Raw genomic sequence first — 20,708 nt, forward strand, 5'->3', positions numbered from 1 at the left:
CTTTATGAAGTAGTCATAAAGATCAAACAGATATTTGTGTTGTGCTCTGTGTATCCACAGAGTGGACTGAATTTGTGTGTTTGTCCAAAATGCTCATGAACAAGTGACGAGGGGGAATTGCTTTGTTCCAATGAGGATAAGTGTGGGCCAGCAGAGCGATGAATGGACAGGAGACTGCAGACTGCCTGCCTTGGAGTGTACATGAGTAAATGTTGCTTACTTTAAGTATAATGAAACAGATCTTGAGTAATCAAGGTAGAGCTGATTGATTGTTTCTTCAGTATTTCACCTTCCTATGAAGTTGGGTATGCGTAGCCCTTATAGTTTTTTTCTGAGGGCTTTGACTGAGTGCTCCTTTGGGCTTCCAAGATTTGCCTTGAGTTTGTGCATGCACATAGTCTCACTGCAGTATCTCACTTGCTGGAGCTGCTTTGTAGTGCTAGATAGTGGTGCCAGCCTAACAGAGGATCTGTGCAGCCAGAAAGCTGAAGTCCTGACTCCTGCTCCCTCATTACTTGCTATGAATGTGTGCAAAGCTCACTCCTGCATTGTGGAAGGGCTATGATTCCTCTGCATTCTCCTCTCCACATTGACCTCCATACTTGTCTGATACAACCCTTTAAAACCACAATTTCATGCTCCCTGGTGTGCTTATCTGAGTGGTAGGACAGCATTATCTTCTTTTTTCGATCAGCATGAAGTCATCAGTGCTTACGCTAGAAGTGAATGCCGCAACAGTGAGTTGAGCTCTGGTCTCTTATGAGTCAGACATGTCCCCTGACCTGACGTTTTATAAAGGCTATGCATTCACTGCTCTGGACCGCCTGGCTTCATGAAAGAGAAAATTAGATGATAGTGAACTTGGCAGCACCACAGCTAGTCTGCTTCCAGTTGCTGCAGACTAGATGGCCCAAAGAATTGCTTAATGGTATATTGACCCATTCCCTTCAAAGATGGTAATTCGCAAGATGCATTTCTGCAGCTATGACTGCAGTCTGTGCCCTAGCTCATTACTTGTCTTCTCCACCAGTGAGACCTGTTGGTCTAGAACTGGCTTCTTCAACTAGTGTGCCTTAGCTGTCCTGTCCCTGCCCCTTCCCCTAGCCCTCCAAGTTAGTTGGCTCTGGGCAGGAATTGCTGAAAGGAATAATCTGGTCTGTGTTCCGCAGTACAACAGACAACAGGAATGTGGTTTGACCTCTTATGACTTAGAGAGTGATTCCTTTTTTGTCTCTTTCTAGATACACAACATTATTGCCAAGAGTTATTCTACCATCAGCCAGACTGCATTCTTTCTGCAGTTCCAGTTTACCACTTTTCCAAAGCTTTTTTTCATTAAAGAGAACAGTTTTCATCAGAATATTGAGTTAAGGAAGGGAGGGCAGGAGCACAAGATAGAGAAATAAGCATCCAGCTGATACATCAGGGAGAAATACTTGTTTTGTGTGTATGCCTTGATGGCATCTGTACCAGGATTCTCCCTCAAAGCCCTTTCAAATATTATCTGTGTTCCCTTCTCCTTCCAGCAGAACCCCCCCCAAAACCTTGTTAGCCTTTTCATCATCATCACCGGCACACAGTGCCTATGTCACATCCCAAGAGCTCCCACTGCCGTTGCATGCCCGGAAGGAGGAGGAGGAGGAAGAAGTCCTACCTCACCTGCTGCTCCCTGACAGCATCGACATGCTGGAGAAGGTAGACAGGAAGTACAAAAAGAAGAAAAAGAAGCAGCAGAAGAAGCAAAAACTGCGACAGTTTAATGACCTCTGGGTTCGCCTTGAAGAAAGGTACCTAAGGGCTGGGAAGGGTGGAGGGCTTTTCATGTAAACTGGACTTTAACTTGCAGTGATTAATCCAGTACTCCAGACTTCCACAGGAGCTAGATACATGCTGAGGGCAGGATGTGACTTTCTACCTTACCGTGATTCCTGCTGAAACATTTGCTCAAGGCTGCTTGTGCTTTTAATGACAAAATAGCTTCTGCTGCATGGTTAGGTTTGTGGAATATTGGGCATAATACAATAGAAGCCTTGTCTAGACCATTTTGCCTTTGGGCTTGAGGGATTGTGAGCATGTGGTAGTCCTCTATCACAGAAGGCTGGGTCCTGTGGTAGATGGTATAGATAAAAGCCTTGGACCTTTTTCCAAGAGCTGCTGCATATGTGGAAACTGCCGTATCAGGCATGTGTACTCCTTGCATTTGGACAGTTTTTGTGTAGTATTTTCAGTTTCTGTATTCTTCCAGTCTTAAAAAGCATGTGAGCCCTGTGGCATTACTGGAGATCTGGAAAGGGAGATGACAACCTAATGGATGATGGAATTAATATTAAAAATTGAGTGTATTGTATATAGGGGCAAAGGTTCACACATACCCCCTAGTTTTCAACCAGAAGAGCTTACTCGACTACAAGAACTACAGCAGCCTGCAGAAAAAGCTAACTTGTCCCTCACTAACTATATTTAGGCCTGTGGCTGAATGTGTACCTTAATGTTTCCCTCCTGTCTAATAACACACAGACCTAAGTCTACTCACTTTTGTACTCTATGTCTCTGTATCTCTGGTATCTAATACTCAGGTTGAAAGCACTTTATTTTTGTGGTACTGTACATAACAAGACAGGTCAGGATGATGGGGAAAAGCCTGCAGTTCTTGAAATGAAGCTTCTACATTAATATTTTTTTTTCCTCTGAAGAATATTTCTTCCAGCTCCCTGAGGTACTGTGTATATCATGGTTCTTCTATGCCTCTTATATCACTTCCCTGGGTCTCAGCTGTACCACTTCTTTGAGTAATACATTGCTCAGGCTGGATGCAAGCAGGTGCAACAGCTGTTGTTCTGCTCTAAGCATTCAGCCGTTGTCAGACTTTTTAGACCAGACTCCTTTTCCTCGTTTCTACAGTAGTTTTTGGGTCTTATCTCTGCTCTTCCTTCCAACCCAAGTCTGAGTAGTCTGGAGAGAAAGGAAGACGAATAAATGTGCATGGAGGTTTGCATGCCCACTGACAGACCTACAAAGAGTCCAAGATTCACCAGTCAGCAAATCCTTATAGTCATCATATTTGATTTTGTCATTTAGTGTATCATTTAATTTCTATTAATGTAGTTGATACCAGTTGTTTGTGAATGGGGTTTTGGAGCTTCTGTTGAAGTTGGAGTCTCTATGATCTCAAGATCCCTCCCTGCCAGCACACTGACGTGTTCAGTTTTTCACATGCAGTTGTTCATATGAAACTCAGGGAATTCAATGGACACAGTGATGTGAGATACACATGCACTTGCAGCATCAGTGCCTTCAGAGGAAGAGGGAAGATGGGAGGATATGCTACTGTGACTAAATTGGAGGTACATACTGGATTGCAAGTACTGCAAGGCAATAGTGAGGTAAAAAGCAAAGGTAACCTTAGGAAACTACTGCATAAGCCTGGGAGCAGTGAATGCCTCCTTTCCTTCTTTTGTAATGTTTCCTTTTTTCTCCCGCTAATTAAGTCATCCTTTGTGCTAGAAACTTACCCAGGTACTAGGTGACAAATTCTTTTTAGGGGTGTGGGTCCTTAGCAGGAGAGAGCTTGAACTTCTAGAGGTGGAGCTGTTGCTTGGGAGTACTGGGTAAGACAGGTAAGTGATGTTTATTGCTGCCTGGGAGATCGCTGCACCCTTGCTACAGAGGGAAAGCCGCGGGTGTCAGAGAGGCAGCTGCCATTCGCGTACAGCCCCCACCTGCTCCGGGTCTAGGCTGTGCGAGGCGGGGAACGTCGGCCCCGCGGCCCCGCCGACACCCCGCGCCGCGAGCGGGCCGCGCCGTGCGGGCTGGGCTGAGCCGACAGCGCCACCTCGTGTCCTCACGGAAACGCAGCCCCCTGGGCTCAGGCTCACAGGTGCGCAGGGCACGGCTCGCTGCGAGCCTCAGCCCTTGCTCTAAGCACTCCCTGGGGTCCCCAGGCACAGGTAGCGCTGTCAGGTTTCTTATGTCTGGGCCATTCACAGCTTTCCTCCTGTCAGCCTGAAAATGTGAAAGGCAGAGCTCAAGTGATTTAATGCAATCTTATAGTGCGCTTGGCAGAGTGGCTTTCATTTGTGCTCCTGTATGCATCAGCTGTCAGGTGTATTTCTTTGATGTGTGGCCAGCTGGCTTCTCTCCAGTTACTGTTCAAACCTTCTGTGGGGACCTTCAGGTATGGAAGGGTAAGTGTCTCTAACAAGGATACTAATTGCCTTCAGTTTCCCAAACCATTTTTGCTTAATGGGGGTGGCCAAAATAAGGCAAGAATGGTGCACAGCAGCGGGGGGAGTGGCGGCAGGAAAAATTACTATGCCTTTTTATTTGGCAGGTAGACTTGCATTTCATTTTGTCCCAATTTGTCTTCTGGTTTCACAGAGCCCCATGAGGCCCTGGGGTGTACGTCAGCCTTACAGCTGTGGGGTCAATCATAGTTTCCAATACATTGACAAAAAGAACAACACCTGTGCAGTATCTGACCCTTCTGACTCTTGACCTGCCATGGTGTGGGAGCTTCCTCAGTTTGGAATGGTTGGTGTTTTCAGTCTGGAGCATACAAATTTCTCTCCTCCATCACATGTTGCCATAATGGGAGTTCTGCATCACATAGCCTCTGACTCAGTTCTTGTTCATCACCACCTCAAAGTCCTCACTACCACTGGGAGATACTCTGGGATGTGGTGGTCTTTTCCCGGTGACTCTAGGATGCATTTCTGGAAGTAGCTCTTCCTCTCCTTAAAGCATGTCATGTAAAACCTTTGTAATTCTGTAGTACAGGAACAAGTTTGGTCCATGCTAAGATGCACATACAGACATGGCAGGGGAAGACGGATTCAGCTGAAAGCAGGTGCCTCACTCCTGCTGTGCTCAGCATGTTGCCACAGTTACAGTCCCCTGCAAGAAAGCTTGTTTTCTTCTTGCATATTTTCTGCTTAGCTGAAAGGTGCTAGGAACATGGTGGTCCTGCCCATCTGAATGTGTGGGAGCAACGGGCAGGCTGGCTGGGTAGGCCTGTGTACAGGGCAGGTGTTCAAGGGCTACCTCCACCCTCCTCAATCTCTTCCCCCTCAAGACTGGTTTGCAGTTCAGCTGGGCAGCACCCTGGTCCATATGGGCTGTCATGGGAGCTGCCCACACCTGTGAGGAAGCGATGAGGCGGTGCTCTGCCACCAGGAGACAGTCCTCTGGTGAGCATGGAACCAGTACAAGAGACCATTCCCAGGAGCCCAGGAGACTGATGGTGGGACACAGAGGCTGATGACCATGGAGCGGTTCTGGGCTGAGTCTGGACTGATGTTCTTCTCTTGCCTTGCAGTGCTACGGACCCTCCTCCCCGGATCCGCATCATTAATGGCTACATCACGGTTGAACCGCAGCCCCGGGGCCACAGACAGTCTAGTCACGCTCGTGCAGACACTGGCAGCGCTCACCAGCTTTCCCGTTCCATTTTCCTCCCACTATTGACTTTGACTTTACATATGATAAGGCTGCATTGAAACACAGGGGGAGACAAACTGCAGGGAACTCACCTTAAAAAGCAAAAAAAAGAAACTTACGTGAAAAAAAAAAAACAGAAATAGAAGACTGAGTGGGACACCTGTTCTTTCAGGTGTTCTTAAACTGCCTCCTTTTCCTGAATCTGGATCATTAACACTATTAACTGGTTTGACCTGCCCAAAGCAGGAGAAGATATTTTAATGAAAGTGTTAGTTATCCTTCTCTTGCAGAAGAATGATTTCATGTTATCCCATAATGCTTTGGGGAGATTATAATGTTTGCTATAACATAGCTGTTGTTTAGCTGTATGAGCCCAACTAAATTACACTTTTTTCACCTTCAGTGCCTTGTAAGAAGATTTACACACACTAACTTGTTTGTTAGACCAGAATATCTTGGTCATACAAGCACAGCTGGGAAAGAGAGGTTAGTATTTTATGTCTCTACTGGGTAATACTTTTAATTCTTGCTCGTTAGGGCTCCAGATTACATTTAAAGGTTCATGACAACACCTTCTACAATAGAATAAACCACTAAAGACTTCTGAACACAGAATGTTTCTGCCGTCTGTTTGGTGCTGTTGTAAGATGGGTACACCTGAACCTCCAATGGCCAGACAAGTTTCATAAGCACAAACTAATATATGTTTAAGAAAAAATATAACCTGGGAGCTTCGCAATCATACTGTTGGATGCTTCCAAAACAGGAAGTTCTCAAGAGCTGATCTGAGAAATCCAGATGCAGGTTTTCCCTCTCTTTCTACATCACAAATACATAGTTATTTTATAAATGGAATCACTTTTGGGGATAAAGGGCTTTCTTTTCCTTTTCTGCACAGTTAGACTTCATTCTAGGAAATCCTTGCAAGTTTTCCACCAATTTCAATGGAAATTCTCGGACTTTCCAAATTGTTTTAAGTCCTTTGCTGTCTACTTAAAATGGACATGCTGTTGACTGTTGAATGTAGGAGGCTTGGAAGTGGTGATGAATGGTTTTCTGTGTTTGTGCAGGACAACCTCATTATCACACTGACTTGTTTTGTGAGCAACGTATCCCTCAACGTATCCCTCCCTCATCTTAGGAGGGTTTCATTGCCTGGGAAGGTCTCATAGGATTCACCCATGGGAAGGCTTGGAGCCAATGTGCTGAGCCTTGTACCTTGGAAACACAGCAGTCACCTGGTCAAGCGAGACAACAAACCCTCAGGTTTTCCTTCCTGTGCATGTACATATGCTTTGCTGCTTTTTTCATTGCCTCTAAAAACTACCTCTTCTCATTCTTCTACTGCACACGGGAGGAGGAAGAGCAAATGGTTCTAGCTTTCTTAACAGTTTTTTAATCTCTTAATCTCAGATTTCAGACCCCCTTTGGAAGAACTGAATCTGAACAAATTCTCAATTTGCTGAGGAAAACTGAGAAAGGAGAGGCTAAATACCACAGTTTGCAGCCACACTGTGGGGAAAGAAATATATCTAGGCTGAGGCAGAAGATGGAACCATCTCATTGTATGTTCCTTCTTATAGGGACTACTACAAGGCTTCAGGGTCCTGAATGCGTTCTGGCTTCCTTGGCTTTACACAGCAGCCGGGCTGGTGATGTGCCGTCCCCTGTCTCTCTTTCTGGTTGATTTTTCACTGGTGTAAACTGTCATAGACCTGGTGGGTCCAGAGCTGTTTTCCTTGGCCTGAATATGACCTGAGGGGAGCAGATTAGATGGCAGATAGCGTGGTTACAAGATGCACTGCAGGCCTGACAAACTGAGCACATGTGTACTTCCCAGTGCATCTGAAGGGGCCATCAGATACATTATGTCCAAGTGTGTTCTGCCACTTGCTACTCTATGCATTGGTAGTGCTTCTCCACCCCCTCTCCTCTGTCCTTCAGAAGTGCATGAAGAGGTATGGCACAGGTCCAAGGGGCTCTGGAAGCGCTAGGACAAGGGGCTGAGGCATTTCTTTTCTCCATTACAAGACAAAGGCTGCTGTGTAAAATAGCCCCAGACTGACTTTTCCCTTTGTTCCCTCCTCCATGGTTGCTCCTGAGTGTCACCTCTGTGAAAGGAGCTGAGTTGAGTGGAACAGCCATGAACGTTTTTCTTAGGTTGGCATGAGGGAAGAGTAATTATAAAACACTCAGGAGTAACAGAGACCTGAAGCAGCACTATGGATAATTCAGTTCTGGTGGCATAACTTATTTTGTAGCCTGTGTCCAAGTGCCTGACTATGTCAGGGAAATAAAGATGTTCTTAAACTGTGATTGATTGTGTGCCCACAGAAGCTCCATCCTGGGGGTCTTTCTGCAAAGTAATCAGATTCTTTCAAGGTATTCTTGAGGGTCTCATGAGCTTGGCTTGGTACCTGTGAACTAACCAAGTGGTTCCTACCCCTCACTTTTTCTTCTAGAGTAGTCTTTGCCGACTGGCCATAGGACACCAAAGTCTTGAAACTGTGACTGGTATGGAGAGCAGAGCCTTACTTAACTGCACGTGCTACTCAGCTGTTTACAGTGACCACTGGGGAGTGCTACACTGAGGTCCAGTTGTTTCTCCTTAGTTCCAGAATAAGAAAAGTTTACCAGGACTGGAACAGCCTGAGGAGCCATCCTAATGGCCAAGGTCTGCTCAGGTATCACCCTTCTTTGAGCAGGAGAGCATCAGGAAAGCAACCGGTCCCATCGTGTGCCTGGAAGACTTCACTGTCCCTCTGTCTGTCCCTCCCAAGCAGCTGAGATAGTTTTTGTGGCCTTGCAAGTGAGATACTGTCAGGCTTGTGATGAGTAGCAGACTTGACTCAGAAATAACTGTGAAAGGTGCAGGTACTCCTTTCGTCAGTGCAGGGGCTGAAATCTCATGTTGTCTCCTGAGCTAGGTGCCTCTGCATTCTCTAACTGCTATTACAAAGTGTTTGTTACATCTGAACATCCTGGTCTCCCTTTTCCATTCTCTTTCCTTTGTACTTACTGATTAACCTGTGCACTTTGCTGTTCCCCTTCTTGCTTAAATAGTTCTCATAAATCCTCTCTCCAATGTTCTCTGTTAACAGATCTGTTTTGAGATGGTTGGGACTCTTGCCATGGGTTCCTTGTGGTCAAGATTTCTCTTTCTCTGTTGGGAGGCTCCTATTTGAAAAGTTATTAGCAGAAATTAGAAACCTACTCGCTTCAAAATGTACTAGTTTGATAATATATTCTACACACCACCCGATCAAATTGTAATGTTGGAGAGTATATGTTATAACTATCGCTGATTTTCAGCAGTGTATTGTGAATTCTTGTGAATATTTGTTGCTTGACTAAGCTTGACTAATGGACTACTGTATTATGATATATATGCTTTTTAATTATGTTAAAACTTCACATTTATGTATATAGCAAGGAAAAAAAAGGCAGACAAACATCCTCCTTGGGAAAAGGGCTTCCTGTTTCCTGAGATAGTCAGCACTTGCACTTTATTTCTACTTGCTGATGAAATGGACCAGGCATTAGACACCATTTATTTTGAACTTATTTACCTTCCAACAGCTACCTCCTGCAATTTCACAGCTTTTTCTTTCTGCTGCTGCATTGAAGCTTTATTTTCTGATATGGTATTTGGTTAGCAACTGGGATTCCTTGCAAAGCACTGCAGGAGGCATGACTTCACTCAGTGTGCTTTAATACACAGTAATGTGCTCCTACCTGACACAGAGTTTCTGTGAACTGTGAATGCTCCTTAGCAAGCTGGTGATGCAGTGCTGGTTTACTTTCAAACTCTTTCAGATTGGGATGTGAAAAATAAAAACACTTAAAAAAATAATGTTCTTGTTGTTTAGATATGGTCTAAAAATAATAATTACAACAATGTGAGAGTGGATCAATAAACTTTGTGGATTACCTCATTCTAACTTCTGACATGCCTTAAGGACCTTGCATGGTTTTGTTATTTTAAAGGTGCAGAAGCATAAAAGAACACAAAGTAATGCAAAAAACCTTGCTCAGTGATTTGTATTTCTTTCTTTTCACTTTGAAACTTTTGAAAGTGGGTGTTTTTTCCTGTTTTTAACCATTCATATAGCAAAATTATACTCTAAAACAGATTAGAGGGAAGAACTGCAGGAGTTACATGAGGCAGGTAAATAAATAAAAATTAAGAAATCTAAACATATTGTTTCTTTTTTTTTTTTCCCTCTGTGTTCCATCTGTACTCTCTGCAACAACCCTTCAGGGGAAAATATGGCACTCCTTAACTAGGGAAAACAGCCAGGCACTGAAAGAGCAGATCCCTCTCTTTGAACACCACGGTAGTCTTGTGGCTGATCTTTCTTGTCTCAGTAGAGTTGAAAGCACAGTTACTCCGTAAATATGATAACAAGCTAATATAGTTCAGTGGGTTGTTATAGCCTCTTTTGATCAGCTATTTAAAACACTGTGACACAGCCAGTGTGTAGAAATCGGGCTGAAACCTCTTAGATAACCAAGAAATGTGCTTTAGAAGATGTATTTCTCCAGTGGCTTGCTGTCTAGAAAACGTGGACAAAATATATCATTTACCCTTTAACACAAAAAATAAAATCTAAGCCATGAAAATTAATAAAAGGTGATCTTGTTATATCCATGGTGAAACTGATTGCTATTTTCTACCCTTCTACTCTGCTTCATCCAGACTGCTACCCTGTAACCACCAGTGAATGCACATGAGGTTTATTCAGGTCAGGTCTGATGCTGAAATTAATTTACCTTTCAAGATCACAGTCCTGTTGTGGTGCAGGTTTGTTTTTATCAAAAAGACTGTGTGTATCAGTAAAGGCTGGAAAAAGTGTCTATCACAATGTATTAACACTCTTGCACACAAGCAGGTCACAGCTATACTCAGTGGGTTAAATGGCATAAAATTAGAAGCACACAGTGTTGCTGGGTGTTCCCTGTGCTTCAGGATAGCAACAGCCACCCAGCATTTGTACTCTGAGGACTGCTCTGAAGATACTTGTGGTCTAGGCAGAGAACTGAGGCCCCTGCCTTTGATCCTCTGAATCTTTCTGAGGTGTGTGTCTTTCTATATGGGTATTGCCAGCAGTGTTCAGCTATACCTTACCCAAGAGCTAGGTTTTCCAGTGCTCAAGCAACCAGGTACTACCTGGGAAACTGGGCATCAAACAGTTCAGAAAACCTCCACCCTGCAAACACTCTGACCGTGGTAAACTTACCTCTGATTATACAGCTTGTGTCTTGAGTCATTTGATCATTCAGATTGCAACACCCATGGAGAGTTTATTCCCTCCAACACTGCAAACAAGTGAAAGCTTTGGATTTTAAAATGTCATTTCTATGTGCCTTGATATTATTTTTTTGTAGATGCATAAATAATTGATACCCAGCATAAAACATACTGTTACTGTCACAGCTCTTTCTCTGATACCTGTGACAAATGACTACAGGTCTTTTGTGCATTCTTCCATTCTGTTAATTTTAACACCTCCCTTCAAGGATGTAGCTATGCATGTAGCTTTAGCTTCATGCAGCTGAAGACAAGAAACAGTATTTTGACTTCATTTCCTGACAAATGTTACTATTCGTGCATTGTCTCAGCTCTCCCTTCTCCTCTTCACACCTCACCCTGGCTCTAAATTAGTCTGTGCAATTTTAGGCAGTACCAGCAGAAGGTCAGGGGACCTGCTTTCTACATGTGGATACCTAGTGTGGGAACTGCCTCTAGGGTCCCCACAAAACAAGGAGCAGAGCTAATGCCTTTTTGCTGTCAGGTAGCTCTGGGGTTAAAGTACTGGGTAAGACCTGTTTTCAGCTCTGTCTTTGCTAGAGGAGATTTGAAGCCACAGCTCCTCCAGGTGCAGTCTAGCATCCACTGAGAAGTTCACTGGAGGGAGGTAGTTCCTCTCTGTGTAGGGTGCATGGAATATATAAATGTTTGTTAAGCAATAGGTGAACATGACTTACAAGTTTAAGAGCTGATTACCAGCATCTACCAGGGATAGCTGTGATCAGCCACTGAAAGCCCACCTTCCTGCTGCCGTTTCTGTACCGGCTATTTGATATTCATTGGATCCAACATGTAAACATTCCTGGGACATGTTTGAGGTGATCAAGTGGTGGCAGTGTATCACAAAAGACACAACACTAATGATCAGCCCCCTGAATGATTCAAACCTTGCATACATGCAGTACTTATCGTTCAGGCTTAGTGCACGTGACAGAATGTATACTGGGAATACCAGTCCTGTCCAAGATGGTTTTGCCTACTGTATGTCTTCTCAGTACAGCACAGTGAGCCAGTTTGAGGCTGGTCTGATTAGCTGCTGGTGGAACTAGAGTCTTTGAGGAGAGCTGGTGCTCCTTTTGTGGAGCAGCACCTGGTGGTATAGACGTCTCAGAGAGACAAAGCAGCTCTGACCCTGTGATTAACAGGGAAACAGAGCTGTCAATAAAGCTGCACTGAACACTTCAGATAAAACCCCCCCTTTTTTTATCCTCAATAATTTAGTGAGTATTCACTATAAGCTTATAAACATTCGTCTGTGGAGGAGTGGAAGGAGGTGGCCCCTTCTAAAGAGACGGTCAAAATCAGGTATTTTGATTAAGTTCCAATTAGCCATAGAAGAAAATAAATCTGTCTTTTCAGGTTGCATTGCAATAGATGTGCTGCTGCATGCCCTCACATCTCATGTTATTGTGATTGTCCATCTGGTATGCAGCTTTTGAAAGCATCCCAGGAAATGCATTTTGTATGTCTGATTTGAACATAGTGGAATGTTATAAATAAGTATGAACTCACTGGCCCGCCCCAGAGTTTGCTAGCAGGCAAGGCAATCTTCTGAGACCTTCCAATAGTGGGTGCCAAGCCTCAGTTCCGTGTGGAAGGCACATGAAGTTTTGTGCTGGACTTTTATGACATACTGGGTAATTACCTGCCAATATAGCTTCAAGGATACAAACTCACACCTACTCAGATCAAACGGACAAAGGCTATTAAAAGAATTGGAGCAGATATTGCTACAAGCAACAAGAATCTTGAATATCAGGCTCCTACCATGAAAGGTAAAAAGATGCATAACCTAAGTACAGCAGTTACACATCTGTACTTAGCAGGCCATATAAACCAGCTGTCTTTGGGCTTTAACCTTACCAAGCACTGTGCCACACCCCACCCATTCAGAAGAACTTAGGCATTTCCATTACTAAGCAGAAAACCCGTATCCAGGCTCCTGTGAGACATGCATGTACACAGGCTCTTTTCCCCACATTAGACTTATGCCAAAAGGTTAGATCCTTAAATGCCACGCAGCACTATTTCTTTTCCACAGTGTTGTGTACTTCCTATGTAGCTTATGCTGCTCGCCAGTAAATTTGTGCTGCCTATAGCATTAGAATATAATAATGAAAATAGTGCTTTGCAAAGGAACTTTTCTCTAGAAGATCACTAGGGACCAGTGTTACTCTGGTGAAGTTTCTTCATATTCATAATGATTCAAGAAAATATGAAGTCCTTGGCACCAGAAGTCACCAGACATGGCCTAGGATCCACTCATATTTTTCTGAAGGGTCATAGGCTAGCAGGAGAACCTTTTCAGGCTTGCTCAAGCTTTTTCAAGGTTGGTGTTTAATCGTCTTGATGTGTGGCAGTTTAAACAGAATAAAAACACTCCACTCATCTGAATTTATGGCATTGTTTATTTATTTATTATTGTGGGTACAGTTATCCATTACCTGCTGGAGAAGCTGCATGGTACTTAGTTACTAGCTGGGTTTAACCCGTGACAGAGGTAAAGCTGTCATGCTGGAGTTGTTTTACATGGCAAGACCCAGATATGAGGAAAATCAGTTGTGTGAAGAATCGTGAAAATGTCACTTACGGTTAGCCCAAAAACTCAATTGCTAGAAAGGAAATTAGGCAAATAAAGCAATTTACAGAAGAGCTGGCAACCTCTGTCTCAACAGTTCAGCACCTAGACAGCAGGAATAGAAACTGATAATCCAGGAAACATTTAGGTGTACCACCCTGAACAAACACACAATAATTTGCTCAGGAAGCCAGGTGTCAGTGATGAATTACAGTACAGAGACTGGTTTACTGCCTAAAAAATGACAGAAATGCCCTTCCTAAGATTTCAGTGGCAGCTGCTAATAGCAAGCTGAATATTCTTCAAGTACCCAATTCTTTACTGAATTTGTTATCTGTTTAGTCACAGCAACTTCCTCTGGTAATGTGTCAAAGATCTGACTTTGAATTTCCTGCACCTGCATTTCATTAAAACTCAAATTTGTTTTGAAATTTCTCCATGCTTGCAATTCGGGGACTGCAATTCTTGATGCATTAGTTCTCTTTTTTTAATTCAGAGTTACTGTGCTGTAGAACCAGAGGTGTTTAAAGCCAGTCTGTTCTTTGTGTGGACAACCATAGCTCATTAGAGGTCTCTGTGCACCTCTGTCTTGCTGCATACATCCTGCCAGAACTCTTTGAGGAATCTGTTACTTCATGACCTGTCATATCAAAAAGAATTAGGGTTCAATCCAGACTGACTGGTGGATGAGCAAATCGAGGATGAGGAAGTTTCAGTGATTTTTACATACTCTGATATGATGAGGTTAGTCTTCAAACTGGGAGATCAAGAAGTGAGTTAGAATTTAGGCTTGAAAAGCACAGACACATGTTAAACAGTCTTATAAGTGGTCACTACCTCTAGCAGCTCCAGATCCTGAGGATTCCTCCTGCCTGGTAGCTGGAGCCTGGTCCAGGGACCCAGAGGTCTCTGTGCCAGACCGATGGATGTAGCTGCTGCTTTCCTGTTTGCAGGTTCAACCTGCAAATAAAAGCGGCAAAGCTGAGCACGTACTCCAGAGACAGACAGACAGGCAGACACACACATGGACAGAAGACACTGACATGGCTGGTTACCCACACTGACACAGATGAGACACTGCCTTCAACAGCACCCACATAAAATATAAGCACAGGCAGCCAAGACCCCTCTTCCTCTTCAGTGGTAAAGACAGACATTTGCTACTGAAAATGTCTGCATCCTCACCCGGAGTTCATGAGCACATACACCGTTGTGGCTTGTACGGGCATGGCCCACTCCTCTGTCCACCTGCCACCACCACCCAGATCCTGAACACTTTTACATGCTTCATGGATCTCCTACTCACCATCTTGTCCAGCTAAAAATCCAGAACTTACACACTCATCTGACAGGTATCCGCACTCACGGGTCCCCTTGGTTACCAGCACAGACCCTCTGTCTACTTGGTACCCCTGCCCAGATCCAGCACCTACTACTTGCTGGCTGGTACAGCTGGAGGTCTGCCAGTTGGAAGTACACACCACCCCTGAACACAGTAGGTGTGCGGAAGATACAGACCCTCTTCGGCCCCACAGCAACTCGTGCTGGGTATGCATCTGTGACCTGAGATCCCACTGCAGCTGCTGGAGCTGACCCTCACCTGCTTCATTCTGCCCATTTCCTCACAATTACTGGTTTTCAGGACACACACTGTTCCCATGCCAGTGCCTAGTGGCCAAGACCACCACCTGCTGTAGTTATGAAAAGATTTAATGAGAAAATAGGGCAAATTTCAGTGATCAGGCACAGGGTGTGGTCAAACAAGCATACTGATGAGCAAAGTTTTACATGCAACCAGTCCCTTTTACACCACTTTGTCCATTCCTCCCCTTTGCTCCTTCCCAATCCCCTTTCACTAAACATTCCTTTGTAAATTTTGCATAGTCCCTCAGACCCCCCTCGAATTCCCAAATCCTCACATTATCTTTTTTCCCCTTTCTTATCAGTTACAAAGTCCAGGTGGCCATCTCCAAAGCTGTGCCTGGGAGTTTCTTTCAATCATCCATCAATTAGTAACTAGAGACACTTAATCCTTGGCATGGTCTCTTTTATCTGTTGTCTCTTTATGTGTTCTTGCTTATCATTTCACCTTTTATTTATTATCCCCTTTGCACTGAAAAGGCTCTTGATCAGATAACCTTCATGAGGCAGACACACTTACCTTCCACATAACCTGGCAATACATACTGCACAGGACATTCTTTTAGCAGAATGATGGAAAGACAAGTGATTTTTTTATTATTATTATTTATTTATTGACAACTTCTATTTGTGTCACAGCAAGAGCACAGTCCAGGGCACACAACGTACCAAACTCATACCACCTTGAAGCTTCCTTCACTGAAACCAAGTCCATGGTGCTAAAACTGAGAAACAAAACTGTATCCCCGACTTTGGAAATCCAGCATGGAAGGACAAACTGCAGGTGCTGCTATAGTCATGTCTAGCATGGCGCTTGAAGCTGTTAGCTTGTGTGACCCCCTGATGCAGCTGTAGCCACTAGCACCTTGCACTGAGCCAAATGGGCTGAATCAAGGTGGTGTGAAACAGGAAGCTGATGACACCGTCTCAGAATCTTTGTTGGCAGCTTATTCGTAGCTTAAGAACCATCTATAGCTTGCTGGGAGTGTGGCTGTTAACTGGCAGATACAGGGATAAGTCTCTGCAGGGACGGGGAGTGAGTTCTGATCCTGTCAAAAAAGCTGAGGTGTTTTCCCCAGGGCCTCATACAGCTACGGTTTGCCGTGCAGGCAATTGCTGTTTTGGTCTGAAGCCACCACATGAACTGCATCATGGGATGTGCCTGCTGGAGGCAGTTACCTGTATATCTTGGGTTTTGGGACCTGTTAATCTCAGGCCAAAACACCACATTTGTTGTCTGGGGAAACATACCAGCTGAGCACACCCTGCCTTCTCCCTCCCCACCAATTTTTCTCTTTGAAACAAATGACAAGGTAAAGGTCATACAGAGCTGTGATGTAAAACTAGAGAATACGGTGTTTGGCTGACCAGACTGTTGGGATTCAGCAGATGTCAGTATAACGTGCTGCTGAGATAACAGATTCTAGTCTAGTATTGAGGCCTGGATAAAAGTTTTGGGGTCCAAAATATCTCCCCAAGTCTTAGAACTTGTTCCCCAGACAGGGCAAGGGAAAGATTCTCACCATCTTAGACAACAGATGGTTCTGGAGCACCAGAGGAAGGCTAGACCCACACAGTAAAAAACACCCATTTTGGCTACAGCTTGATTGTGATCTGGCCAATGCTAAACCTATTCAGAAAGTTTGTAGACATTTGCTGGTCCTAGGGCCTTGCTGTTGCACTATGGAAGAAAGATGGTCATTGGAGGAGGTGGGTGACAGATGATGAGGGAGGAACGGGGGAGAAAATGGGCTGACTGGCACCTCACCAAAGGGAGTAAAGGCTCCTGCAGAAGGATCTGAGTTGTGTTGACCTCTACATGCCAGCATCAGATGACTTTGTAATGATCTCTGCAACACAGCCTCCTCCCATTCTTCATCATTCTAAAAAGCATGTCTGGAGCATGCACATCATCACTTATGATCTCGTCATTCCCTGCTTGAAGCTCTGAGCACACTATTCAGGCTTTGCTTGCTTAATCAAGACATCCATCCATTCCCATTCAGTTACTGCCCTGCCTCGTTCTGCAGGTCAGTAACTCTCCTCCTGTCTGGCAGGACCAGCGTGTTTCTGGCTTCTTGGACTGTAGTCATCACCATTAGCTGATATTGGAGACAGAAACTCTGCATGTCTCCATGTAGATTTTCTAGGATTTGCAGCTCAAATGATGGTGAGACCTTTGCTATTCATTTTAGCTAGTTCAGCATAGCATTAGTCATGTGGGTAAGAAATTTATCTAAAACACATCACTTCTGAGTTGATACTGTTCCTTTAATCTGCTTTCCCATGGCTCCTGACTGTTTGTTTATTACTAAGTCTAAACAGGATACCAACAGAACTGACTACTAACAGCATACAGGCATTGAGAAAAAGCAAGAAAATATATAATGTGTGTCTTTTGTGGTAATGCCTGCCTGATCTCTGGGATATGCCAACTTGACTTGAGGTAAGAAGACCTGGTTTTCGTAGAAACTCTTTTATAGTCATTGATTATGAATGACAGATGTTTAGCCATCCACGAAGATCCTGGAATATGCAGTATCCCTCAGCTAACACTAAGATGTTGCTGGATGTGCTTTAGAAGCTGACACTCATCATGCAAAAGGGAGCAAAGCTAGCTGGAGGGCTTTAGGACAGCTAACCCGGTTGCAAGCTATGGGCCTCTTATTCCAGAACTGTTTCAGTCAGCAGTACAAATATATATATCTTCTGCAGTTTATCTAGCAGTTATTTCTTATTTTTCTCACCACTCTTTAGGCCTGGCTAGTGCCATATGAATGGTGATTTGGAAGGAAATTCTTGGCTGCCTTCTTAAAATATCCACTCTGGTTTTTGTTACCTCTGTCAGAAGCAGTGGTACCCACGGTGCAAGTATGTGCCCTTCAGACGAATATGTCAGAGTTGTTACTAAGCCTCAAAAATGTCCTCACCATTTCTATACCCTATAGAGCATCTTTGTCATGTTTTCTCTCAGGCAAGAAAATGCACATGGTTAAAGCACTGGAAGGGTTAGTTGGAGTACTTTGTTCACATCCTTGCTCAGACACGTCTTTTAACTGTTTTAGGTGAGTGATTTTCCTCTATTTGTGCTTTGCTGTCTCTTTTCTTAACAAGAGACCTAGGGGTGCTTCCCTCCCACATGGGAGTGTTACATTCTTAAATATATACCTTGGATGGGAGTGATAAAATCATGTGGGAGAAAAGTACACGTAAAAGCATCATCTGTGTTAATGATGGAAGTCCATCTCTGAATATTCAGCTCTCCAGAGTATCATGTATTTCAGGGAATTAATGGCCAGTGTACAGTCTTCGTAGCCAATTCCCCTGAATCCTGGCCAGATGACTGCTCTTCTTCTGGTGAGGGATACCTTGAAGTGAAGTCTTGTCCGTCTCAAATCCTTCAAAATGCTTTTATCATCACTCTTTCAGAAAAAAAACAAACCACATGTGCTCTGAATTCCGTCATGACCTAAGGAGGCAACAGGCTGGCTGTATACTCATCACCATACCTTAGAAGACCCCAGGTTATTCCAGCCTCTCCCCCCGTGAAAGCAAGCCACTTCCCCTCCCAGCCCTACTGCCTTTCTTGACAATAAATCACTTTCTTCCTGATGTGCCAACAAAAAGTGTCAGCTGTGTTTTTTTGATTTTACTGCTTTTCTTCTTGGGTTTAATATCACTCCTGGGTTTTGTACCAGTTATTCACCTAGTGGAATCGTATGCTGCATCTTCACTGTGTGTGTCACACAGCACTTCAGACGCAGCCTGGCTGGGTGATGAATCTAAGCACACAGTCCGGAAGGCTGAAGGCCTGCCCAGCGCATGTCCTCCTGCCCAGCGCTGCCTTCTAGTCTGCTGCGCCTTCCCCAGGTCCCTTCGGTCTCAATGCTCTGGGGCCCGGTGAGCTCCTCCGTTCCCGCCGTGAGGCTGCATGCTTCCGCCGCCCCAGCGCAACGGTCGAGGCCGCAGCCCGCGGCACCGCCTCCCGCCCCGCCGGCTGGGGGCTGCTCGGGGCTCGGGGCTGGGCTCGGGGTTGCCTCGGGGCTGGGCTCGGGGCTCGGGGCTGGGCTGGGCTCGGGGCTCGGGGCTGCCTCGGGGCGGGGCTGGGCTCGGGGCTGGGCTCGGGGCTGGGCTCGGGGCTCGGGGCTGGGCTGGGCTCGGGGCTCGGGGCTGCCTCGGGGCGGGGCTGGGCTCGGGGCTGGGCTCGGGGCTGGGCTCGGGGCTGGGCTCGGGGCTGGGCTCGGGGCTGGGCTGGGCTCGGGGCTCGGGGCTGGGCTCGGAGCTGGGCTCGGGGCTCGGGGCTGGGCTCGGGGCTCGGGGCTGGGCTCGGGGCTCGGGGCTGGGCTCGGGGCTCGGGGCTGGGCTCGGGGCTGGGCTCGGGGCTCGGGGCTGGGCTCGGGGCTCGGGGCTGGGCTCGGGGCTGGGCTCGGGGCTCGGGGCTGGGCTCGGGGCTCGGGGCTGGGCTGGGCTCGGGGCTGGGCTCGGGGCTGGGCTCGGGGCTGGGCTCGGGGCTGGGCTCGGGGCTGGGCTCGGGGCTCGGGGCTGGGCTCGGGGCTCGGGGCTCGGGGCTGGGCTCGGGGCTCGGGGCTCGGGGCTGGGCTCGGGGCTGGGCTCGGGGCTGGGGGCTGCCTCGGGGCGGGGCTGGGCTCGGGGCTGGGCTCGGGGCTGGGCTCGGGGCTGGGCTCGGGGCTCGGGGCTGGGCTCGGGGCTGCCTCGGGGCGGAGCTGGGCTCGGGGCTGGGCTGGGCTCGGGGCTGGGCTGGGCTCGGGGCTGGGCTCGGGGCTCGGGGCGGGGCTGGGCTCGGGGCTGGGCTGGGCTCGGGGCTGGGCTCGGGGCTGGGCTGGGCTCGGGGCTGGGCTGGGCTCGGGGCTGGGCTCGGGGCTCGGGGCTGGGCTCGGGGCTGGGCTCGGGGCTCGGGGCGGGGCTGGGCTCGGGGCTGGGCTGGGCTCGGGGCTGGGCTCGGGGCTGGGCTGGGCTCGGGGCTCGGGGCTGGGCTCGGGGCTGGGCTGGGCTCGGGGCTCGGGGCTGGGCTGGGCTGGGCTCGGGGCTGGGCTCGGGGCTCGGGGCTGGGCTCGGGGCTGGGCTGGGCTCGGGGCTCGGGGCTGGGCTCGGGGCTGGGCTGGGCTCGGGGCTGGGCTCGGGGCTCGGGGCTGGGCTCGGGGCTGGGCTCGGGGCTGGGCTCGGGGCTGGGCTCGGGGCTGGGCTGGGCTCCGGGCTCGGGGCTGGGCTCGGGGCTGGGCTCGGGGCTGGGCTGGGCTCCGGGCTCGGGGCTGGGCTCGGGGCTGGGCGGGGCTCGGGGCTGGGCTCGGGAAGCTCTTGTACGGCAGCGCGGCGGTTCGTGGAGCCCTGTCCCGGCGCCTCCCTCCATCCGGGCACAGCCGCTGCGCAGGGGAGGTGGCCGGTGGTCCTGTCGTGAGAGACCTCCGCCGATACCCTCAGGGGAATGCCCCCGGGAAGAGCTAGCCTCCCACTCCTGTGCAGGTACCCCGAGGCTCAGCCTCCGCCCTCACGGCGGCGAGTGAGACAGCTGCACCTCGGCTGCAGGCGGCCAAGGTGATGAGGGTGGTCACCCTGCCGCTTTCTTCTCCTGTGCCTTGCATATGTAGGCAGCTAGGCCCTCCACCCCCGACTCCCCCTGCCCCAGTTTTTGGATGCTCCAGTTCTCTAACTTCCAAGCCCCACCTGCTGACTATTGTGATTCGCCTCGCCCACAGAAAGAGGCCTTTAAAAAGGTAAAAACAA

At 47.3% G+C, this 20,708-nt stretch overlaps 1 protein-coding gene across 4 annotated transcripts in view; it reads left to right on the plus strand.

Moving 5' to 3' along the window:
• The window catches only part of TRABD2A (TraB domain containing 2A), a 92,672-nt gene extending 73,686 nt beyond the window's left edge, over window positions 1-18,986 (plus strand). The window contains exons 6-7 of one of the 4 annotated variants that reach the window (XM_080371747.1): window positions 1,527-1,787; window positions 5,315-18,986. In XM_080371747.1, coding sequence (XP_080227873.1) covers window positions 1,527-1,787; window positions 5,315-5,495 — 442 coding nt within the window. In that variant the 3' untranslated portion in view covers window positions 5,496-18,986. Of the gene's footprint in view, window positions 1-1,526; window positions 1,788-5,314 lie in introns of those variants that run through there. The other 3 variants (XM_080371748.1, XR_013924818.1, XM_080371749.1) reach the window with 3 other exon arrangements.
• The last annotated feature ends 1,722 nt before the right edge of the window (window positions 18,987-20,708 follow it).

Source organism: Falco punctatus, assembly GCF_963210335.1.
Source record: "Falco punctatus genome assembly, chromosome: Z".
In the NCBI taxonomy this organism is placed as follows: Eukaryota; Metazoa; Chordata; class Aves; order Falconiformes; family Falconidae; genus Falco; species Falco punctatus.